Source organism: Accipiter gentilis, unplaced genomic scaffold (genome assembly GCF_929443795.1).
Source record: "Accipiter gentilis unplaced genomic scaffold, bAccGen1.1, whole genome shotgun sequence".
Classification (NCBI taxonomy): Eukaryota; Metazoa; Chordata; class Aves; order Accipitriformes; family Accipitridae; genus Astur; species Astur gentilis.
The window spans coordinates 14,462-22,651 of record NW_026060791.1 but is presented as its reverse complement, the minus strand read 5'-3'; the positions used below and the strand labels follow the sequence as shown (position 1 = coordinate 22,651).

Below are 8,190 nucleotides of genomic sequence, written 5' to 3'. Positions count from 1 at the left end.
CAACAGAGCAAAGTAGGAGAGACATGGTCTTGTGGTTTGGGTTACTATCACGTAATTTACACAGACTGTGTAACAGCCAAATCTTTTTGTGATTTAAAAACTTCATTTAACTGCATAAAGGATGAATGTGCCCCGTGAAGAGTTTCTTGTGTTCGTGCACATTGCCAGTGATTTACCGCTGAGAGAAGTCCTAGCAATTGTAAACAACTAGATAATTCATCAGAACATCACACATAAATATATCTCCAGTAATTTTTATATCACAGCTAGTCTAATGCATTAACTTTTTATCTGTGGAGCTCTTCCGTAATAATCTACTTCTCATTTTATGGGATAGACAATGAAAGAATTTCTTGAAATATCTAAAAGACAACATTGGATGACAAAAGGGGAGAGACAGAATGGGTTTTGAAGTGTCGATGCAGTATTACAGATTGTGTTGCCATTCATAGAGGAGAAGACTACTTTGGTTATGATACCAAAAGATTTCTCTTCCACATCTGTAAGCTACACTCATTATTTTACGCTTAGAAGCTTAAAAGATCCCCAGAAGGTAATTTCAACCTCTTAATAAAGGCTACATGGCTAACATGATATTATTCACTTTGTGTGATTTAGGTTAACACAGATCATTCTCGGTGAAAACTGTTGAATTGAGAGTGTTATTTTCACATATCCTGGATATCAGAAATTAGAAGACTACGTAAATTGTCAGAGGTTTCAGTTTGCAAGTCTACTGAAGCTTTTAAATGCCTGATTAATGTTTAAGCGCAGAAGAAACCTTACTACTGAATTCAGGTGGGACCGTATTTCTGTGAAGCAGCACGTCTGGTTTTAGTACCCCCCCGTGCACCTTTGTACCCTCACCTACCCTCCCCACTAGGTCCGTGTCTCCCCCATGCACACCCCCGCGAGTTGTTTCCCACTGCACCCCCTGCTCTCCTATCTCCTGCCCTGCCTCCCTCCTTTCCTTCCTCCATATTCCACACCACCACCCCCCCATCATCCATCAGGCTCCAGACCCCTGGTGTGCTGCCTGCACCCTGTTCTCTGTCATTTGTTCTTCTTCTTTTCCTTACAAGTTGTTGTTGTTTCTTTTTCATGATGATTAAACTGTTTTTGTTTCAAGCCACGAGTTTTCTCACTTTTGCCCTTCCGCTTGTCTCCCCGTCCCGCTGGGGGCGGGGGAGCGAGTGAGCGGTCGTGTGGGCCTTCGTTGCCGGCTGGCGTTAAACCAGGACACGAGGTGAGTTGCAAGCCCTGCCTGGCTAATGCTGGAGGCTCTCTGTGTTCCTCCTGCCATCTCGACGGGCCGTCCTTGTTCTTCATCGCCGCTTTATAGCGAGCGCCTCTCGCTCTGTAAGCGGCAGTACTGGGGCCGTGTTGCAGGCGGCAAAGGGCAACTGTGACGCTTGCTGGCAGGAGCGGCAAGGAGTGCGGAGCCACGCTCCTGTAGGGAGCAAAGATGGAACCTCGAGGGCTCTGTGGTCCTCTGCTGAGGACATCTAATATCCCGACAGGCCTCTCTGCTTTCCCTGCCTCAACGTCTGATTACTTTGAACGCCGGAGGGCAGGGCGGTACGTAACACCGTGCAGCGTCTCTTCGATAAGAGACAAGCCCCCCGCAAGGAGCCTTGCGTGCGTGCAGGATTAGGAGAGCAGCGTTCTGATAGCACAGAGGTGCCCACCCCGACCGAGCCCCAGGGTCGCCGGGGTATCGCTAGCTTGCAGGTGGGCCGCTCGCATCTGGTGCGCTGGGCCGCGGCCTTTCCTGCCGAACAGAGCCGCCCCTCCGGCACGAAGCAGCTTTGGGTCTCTTGTGGCCTGCCTTCAGGCTGTCACCTGAACCAGGCGTTATTTTTTGTTGTAAATCTCTCGCCAGCGTCTGCTGCCTGGCTGCTGTCGCTCCCGCAACCCTGATGCCCCATGCAGAGGGATGCAGCAGTCCCTGGGGCTTGCTCCAGGGGACACCCCCCTTGCCCCCCCCCCCCCCCCATTTGCAGGTTCCCTGTGCTGCTTCTCCTCTCTAGATAACGGGGTGGGGGGGGCAGGGACAGAAGCGGCCGCCCGAATTGTCTGTTCCTTGCACTTGACTGCTGTAAACGCTCCAGCCGCTCGGGTGCTTTTTGGAAGGGAGGCGATGAAGAGGAGTGCCCGGGCTGCGAGTGGGGAGAGGGCAGGGCGACGTCAGCCCTGTGCCCCCAGCAAGGAGTTGCCGCCTGCGGCTGGTCTCTACTGGGCTGAGCTGTCAGTCGTCCCTCACGCAGCTGACGCTCAGAAGAGGATCGTTGCGGGGATGCGGATTCTGCTGCCCGGGGAGCGAAGGTGGGAACTGGCGTTGGGGAGGCGCGCATGCGCGGTGGCGTGAGTCGGTGGGCTCCTGCTGGTGCGCATGCGCACTGGCACATAGACGTTGCTAGCCGCTGTTGCCTGGCAACTGAAGCGCAGCTGGGCAGCCGCGCATGCGCGCTGCGCCCTGTACGGCGCGCTTGCTGCTGCCTAGCAACCAGGACGCGTTACGGCCGCCTGGCATCCGCGCATGCGCCCAGCGTCGTTTACGGCGCTCGCCGCTGTTGCCAGGCAACCAAATCGCGACACGACGCCTCGGCAAACGCGCATGCGCGGAGGCGCGGTTTACGGCTCTCTGCCTGTTGCCTGGCTACCAAACCACGGTACAGCAGCTTGGGAGCCGCGCATGCGCGGTGGCGGCCCCTTGCGCCAGCGCTCTCTTTCGCCACCTAAGGACCAAAGTCCGGTACTGCAGCTGGGGTGCCGCGCATGCGCGCTGCCGCGTTCTGCCAAGCCCTCGCCGCTGCCACCCCGCGGCCCAATGTTCGGTACTGCAGCTCGGAGGCTGCGAGTGCGCGGGGCTGCCCCGGTCCTGCACGTGCCGTCCGACGGTACCGGCAGTGCGGCCCCGGGGGAAAGTGCCGCCGCGCTCGTTGCTTCCTCCCTCCCGGTAAGGAAACGCCACTGCCGCCCCGCGGGCGAGCGCCGGGACCGCGGGTGAGGCGAGCGATCCCCTCCGGCGGGGGCGGCGGCGGCCGCGGCGGCGGGTGCCTCCTGCCCGCTGGCCGCCCGGGGCCGGCGGGACGGGAAGCTGCGAAGCGGCCGCCGCGGCAGGCTCCCGGTCCGCCGGAGGCGAGCCGGGCCAGGGCAGCGCCGGGCAGGTCCCCGAGAGCCGACAGAAGGGAAGAGGGGACGGAGGCGGGCACCCCCCCAGGCGCGGCCAGCGGGCGCCTCCCCGAGTCGCCGGAGCTCCCCCGCCGCCTTTCCCCAGCCCCGCTCGGCCCCTGCGGCTGCCCCCAGCTGCAGCCCCTCCCCTGAAGCCTGTGCTGCAGCCGCAGGCAGCCCCCGAGCCCTGTCGTGAGGGCGGCAAGCTGGCCCTCCGGTGTTCTCGAGTCTCCCTTAACGCGGGTGCCGTTAGCAGCGGCGCGGGGAAGGAGCGGCGTCCGTCCGCGGAAGCCCCTGCGGACGGAGGGGCTCCGGCCAGGGTGGAGCTGCGGTAATAACGGTCGCTGCTGCCTCTTTCCCTCTGCCAGAGGCCACGCCGTGAGCGGGGTTGTCCGTTCGTCCCCGGGGATGCCGCTGACTGCAGCAGCCTCAGGCTCGCGTGGCCTGTCTCCGCCCGGCCTCCCTCTCCTCACGGCACGGGAGCGCAGAGGGACAGGCGGAGCACTTACTGGCTGTGGACGGGAGCTGCTGAAGCTGGAGAGGCCACAGAAAGGTAAAGAAGAAGAAACGGAAGGCCATCTGGCTGGCAGCTGCCTCCCGCTGCAGGCCAGAGGGACCCTGCCTCTGTGGGTGTGGGAGGATCCCTCCTCGTAGTCCACAGCAGGTCAGACCGCCAGGGTCTGTATGCGTGACCAGCAGCGCGGTACAGCCACGTAGTGAGCGAGCGAGCGAGGCTACGTGTCTAGGAGGCCTCATCTCGCAAGAGCTGCGAGGGGCTCGCGTGTTCCGTTATGCGGAGGACAGCCAAGCGACTGGAGTTACAGAAGAGGAAGGGAGGAGAGAAGGAGAAAGAAGCGGCTGAACTGGCAAAGTCTCTTGGCAGCGCCAAGAACGAGAGCTGCGGTGAGCCCCGGGCCCTCGGGGCCCCGTCTCCCCTCTTCGGTGTTGCGGTCCCTCCCTGCCCCCTCCGTCCCCTGGTCCCCTCTCTTTCCCACACCCCTGCTTTTTTTTTTTTTCCTTTTTTTTTTTTTTTTTCCTTTCCTCCCTTGTACCTCTGATACTGAAAAGCCGGTCGACGAAACTCCCTAAGACTCGTTTTGGAGTTTTAGAAAGCAGGCGTTCTTCACTGCAGCGCCGGATGCACGGGGGATAGTTCCACCTAGTGTGCGTGCCACAGCTTTAGCACAAACAGGTTATATAGAATAACTAATTGCTTATTAATCAGATGAGTATACATATACATAAAAACGACGGCAACCGATTATCATAGCACTGCCTACATCCGATCACGTGCAAGGAAGGATCCATTTGAGACGAAGGGCTGCTTTTGCGACCACCGACCCATTTGAAGTTCTTGCTGGCTGTCCTCGAAGTCTTTATTCTTGTCCTTGTTCTTTGATCTTGAAGCTTAACGCAGTTTCAATCGCATGTGGTCAGTTTCAGCATTGTTCCCATTTAGCTTACAGGGGAACATCTAGTCATAAGAGCAAAGAACTGCAAAACTTAGGAGTACCTACCTCTGCTAGTTAATTGCTCGGCTATACTTTTGTCTGTTGTTTCAGTTGTAGCGTTAGTATAAGACTTCTAACCATTATTTACCAAATCTCACTTTTACAGTCACCTAGCAGCAAACCACGGCTGGTACAAAGTATTAAAACCACCCAAATATTTCGACGTGCCATACAGAACGTATGGAAATGTGCTATCAGAGGTGTCCGAGGGGCAGGGGGAGCGCCGGGGGGCGCCCCGAGCCCCGGAGCAGACTCGCTGGCAGGACTCGATAGGCGCGCGACTGACTGAATAGACGCTGGCCGGCCGGCCCCTTTGCCCTCCGGGCTGCGTTTGCGCTCCCTCTGCACGGGGCGAGGGGCTGTGAGGGAGCCCAGGGGAGGAGGAGGAGGTGAGGCGCTGGGGGGGGGTCGGGCCGTGCCCCCCCTGTTCCTGCTGGGCTCCAGCTGTTGCAAATGTTCTGGTAAAGAAATCAACATTTAATCACATAGAAGAGTTAGGTTTGATTAAGAAGTAAAACTGTGAAGCGTAACGTATAGGATTGTTAAGTTTGAAACGTAGCCATAGAAACTTTAGGAGCTGTGTTACGCGTGACGCTAGGAACCGTAATATTGTTAAAGTCTGAAACAGCTAACCCTAGAAACCTCACCAGGAAGTTACTGGTTTTCCTACGTTCTGTTTCAGGAAACTAAGGAAACCGTCGTGGACACCAGTTTGCTGCTTGGAAACCCCCTTACCCTTCCCATCTCGATTTGAGTATCGACGATGCCAGTCAGCAGAGCCAAGTGTCACTGACCAATGATTGTTTTAAAATAAGAATATTGATAAGGTTATAGAATCACAGGACCGATCGTTACAACGGTTAAATTTAAGAACGAGCATAGTATGCGTTTTTACGGAAGGAGCTTAGGTAACAATGACCTGACGGGAAAAGCCTGTAAAAACTGATGGATTTTGATACTAAGTGGGACACGCCTTTGGAGGAGCGATCCCCCGTGTCCCCAGCGCTGCGATAAACAAAGCGCCTGCTTCTTAACTTCACGTTGGCGTTAAGGAGTTTTATTCTGGATTTCGGTAACGGTTTTGGCGACCCAGATGGGACCTTGCGAGTGAGACTGGACGAGATGGCGTGTCGATCGAGCTCCGGCCGGCACCGAGGTATTCTCGGGGAGAACCGTCACCCTCGACACGCAAAGCTCCTCGCAGCGTTCCCTGGAAAAAAGGTAAGGCGCTGCTTCTTTGGAATTTGTTTGGAAAGCCTGCCCGTGAGGCGCGGCGAAAGCTTCCCAGGGTTGGGGCTTGGAGGGTAGCCGTCTGCACTGGAAGCCTAGGCGTCTGCCCGTAAGTCATAAGCGAAAGCTATTGCTGGGTTGGACTTTGTGTATTATTTGGGACAGCTGTCGTTTGCATTTGTTTGGTATTTGGTATTTGAATGTATATAAGTATAATGGCATTAGCAAAACTGTTTAAGAATAAGAGTGCAGGAAATAGAACTGCTGATGAAAAGTTACCAGAAACGTCACCGCTGGGATGTTTATTGGCACGTTGGGGTGAACTGCAGGAAAAATGGTAAACAAACAGAACTTTGAGTTACAATACTATATTGCAATTCCTGTTGTTTTGTAGGAGAGAGAGTAAATGGAATAAAGTGCCATATGTAGATTTGTTCTTTTTAAGTGAACGTATCGGGCGGGGACCGGAGGGGAGTCTCCCAGCAGAACCTCTGGTTACAGCTAAACTGGGAGAACAGAAAATTGAATGTGAGTTGACACTAGAGTCACCTTTTCAGTTTTAAATACCTCAGAGGGAGAGTTAAGTTTTGAAGAAATTGGTGGTGTTGGTGCAACAAGCGAACGAGAAACTAGACCCTTCTTTAAATCTTTAACAATGAAATTAGGAAAGCAATGGGTCACTCGGCAGTTTTTGTATGTGCCAAATTCTCCTAAACTCCTGTTAAGGAGAGGTCTATTTGAGAACTTAGAGGCAGAAATTAAATTTAAAAACGGAGAGCTTAAAATTTTAATTCCAGAAACTAAACGGATCGAAGCAGCGGCTTTGTTGTTAACAGGATGTTTACCGAAAGCAGAAGATTATACCGGTCCAAGTGTAATGCTGTCATTCCAGTCGTCTGGACTGGGAAGTTCCCGGTAAATCCAAAAAGCAGAACCTGTGAGAGTTGATTTAAAGCCAGGATCGAATCCGGTAAGAATGAAACAATACCCCCTAAAACCGGAAAGTCGGAAAGAGTTAGTAATGGTAATACAAAAATTTTTAAGATACAAATTGTTAATAGAATGTGAATCCAGATATAATACCCCGATCTTGCCTGTTAAAAGGCTGATGAAAAAGATGATAGATTAGTTCAAGACCTCCTCAGAGCAATAAATCAAATAGTACAAGGTATTCATCCGGTCGTAGCAAATCCTTATACTTTGTTAACAGCCCGAACGGAGAAATGAGAATGGTTCACAGTGTTGGACCGAAAAGATGCCTTTTTCTGTATTCCCTTGGATCCCAATAGTCAAGAGGTTTTTGCTTTGGAATGGGAAAATCCTGAGACTGGGAGAAAAACACGATATACGTGGACAGTCTTGCCTCAAGGCTTTAAGAATAGTCTTACCATTTTTGGAAATCAGTTGGCACGAGAATTAGAGATTTGGAAGAAAGAAAATAATCAAGAAATCTTGCTGAAATATATGGACGATCTGTTAATGGTAGCTGAGACGGAAGAACAATGCACAAAGTTAACTCTTAACTTTTTGAACTTTTTGGGAATCAGTAGATATCGAGTGTCAAAAGAAAAAAACCCAAATAACCCAGAAAGAAGAAACTTAAAGTTGAGTTTTAAAATCCTAAAAGGACAGAGACAATTGGGAACTGAGAGAAAAGAGGCAATGTGTCGTCTCCCCGAACCTAAGACTAAAAAAAATGAATGACAAGCATTTCCGGGAATGGTCGAGTGGTGTCACCTGTAGATTATAAATTGTGGCTTGCTGGCCTGACCTTTACAGGAGCAGCTCAAAACCTCAAACGACGGATTGGACCGATGCCGAGAAAGCTACCTTCCAAGAATTGAAACAGGCTGTAACAGGGGTGCCAGCCCTAGCGTCTGCCAGATCTCACAAGAGACACTTGAACTTTTTGCTCGTGAAAGACGAGGTAGAGCTCTGGGTATCCTGGCCCAATATTTAGGGCCAAGTGGGCGAGCTGTGGCCTACTTCTCGAAGCGATTGGATAACGTGAGTCTGGGATGCTCTGGTCGTCCGAGAGCCGTCGCTGCAACTGTGCTACTGATCCAGGAAGCTCGTAAGTTCGCCTGAGCAGAAAGGATTACTGTACGTTTCCCATATGATAACTGTTGTGCTAAAACGGAAAGGGGGGCACTGGTTATCCCCTAGCAGAATGCTGAAATACCAAGTGGTGTTGTTGCTGGAACAAGATGATGTTTACCTAAAAACTACTACCGCCGTTAACCCCGTTGCGTTTTCAACAACTGACCGAGTTAAA

At 52.7% G+C, this 8,190-nt stretch overlaps 1 protein-coding gene across 1 annotated transcript; it reads left to right on the top strand.

The window, feature by feature from the left end:
* Nucleotides 1–2,504: 2,504 nt before the first annotated feature.
* LOC126036688 (uncharacterized) lies at nucleotides 2,505–4,184 on the top strand. Its single transcript, XM_049796706.1, has 2 exons — nucleotides 2,505–2,959; nucleotides 3,543–4,184. The coding sequence occupies exons 1-2, from the start codon at nucleotides 2,540–2,542 to the stop codon at nucleotides 3,729–3,731; spliced, it is 609 nt and encodes a 202-aa protein (XP_049652663.1). The 5' UTR covers nucleotides 2,505–2,539; the 3' UTR covers nucleotides 3,732–4,184.
* The last annotated feature ends 4,006 nt before the right edge of the window (nucleotides 4,185–8,190 follow it).

Coding starts and splice junctions, on each gene's coding strand:
- LOC126036688 (XM_049796706.1), top strand. CDS start 2,540: ATGCGCCCAGCGTCGTTTACGGCGCTCGCCGCTGTTGCCAGGCAACCA. Junction 2,960..3,542: donor TCGTTGCTTCCTCCCTCCCG/GTAAGGAAACGC, acceptor TCCCTCTGCCAG/AGGCCACGCCGTGAGCGGGG.